The following is a 347-nucleotide window of genomic DNA, read 5'->3' as shown; positions in this document are numbered from 1 at the left end:
CGCATCCGCCTCGTCCCGGGCCACGTACACCAGGCCCAGCTGCGAAGCTCGTTCCACGTAAAACTCGTCGGTCAGCCGCAGGAAGAAATCCTTGAGGAGCGGGGAGAACTGCCGGCACCGCGGGCACTGCCCGGATCCGAAGTAGAGCAGCAGCACCTTGTTGTCCAGCGCCCGGCCCAGCTCCCGCTCCGTCTCCACCTCGTCCTGCTCCCGGTTGGCCATCAGGATCTTCCCGGTGAAGAGGGCGGCCATGGGCGGACGAGGCCGATCGATCCGGCGGGATGGGTCGACCCCGCGGCTCACGGTGAGCGCTCGGCGGTGGGAGGGGGTGCGGAGCCCCCCGCGTC

The 347-nt window shown here is 69.7% G+C and overlaps 1 protein-coding gene across 1 annotated transcript in view; it reads right to left on the bottom strand.

Annotated features, from left to right (window-relative positions):
* Nucleotides 1–252, bottom strand: part of NXNL1 (nucleoredoxin-like 1) — a 1,615-nt gene extending 1,363 nt beyond the window's left edge. The window contains exon 1 of the mRNA XM_009585357.1: nt 10–252. Coding sequence (XP_009583652.1) covers nt 10–252 — 243 coding nt within the window. The remainder of the gene's footprint in view (nt 1–9) is intronic.
* Between the last annotated feature and the right edge of the window lie 95 nt (nt 253–347).

The sequence above is a fragment of the Fulmarus glacialis genome, unplaced genomic scaffold (genome assembly GCF_000690835.1).
Source record: "Fulmarus glacialis isolate BGI_N327 unplaced genomic scaffold, ASM69083v1 scaffold239, whole genome shotgun sequence".
NCBI classification, from domain to species: Eukaryota; Metazoa; Chordata; class Aves; order Procellariiformes; family Procellariidae; genus Fulmarus; species Fulmarus glacialis.
Note: the sequence above shows the minus strand (reverse complement) of the source record. Positions and strands in the feature narration are given on the sequence as shown.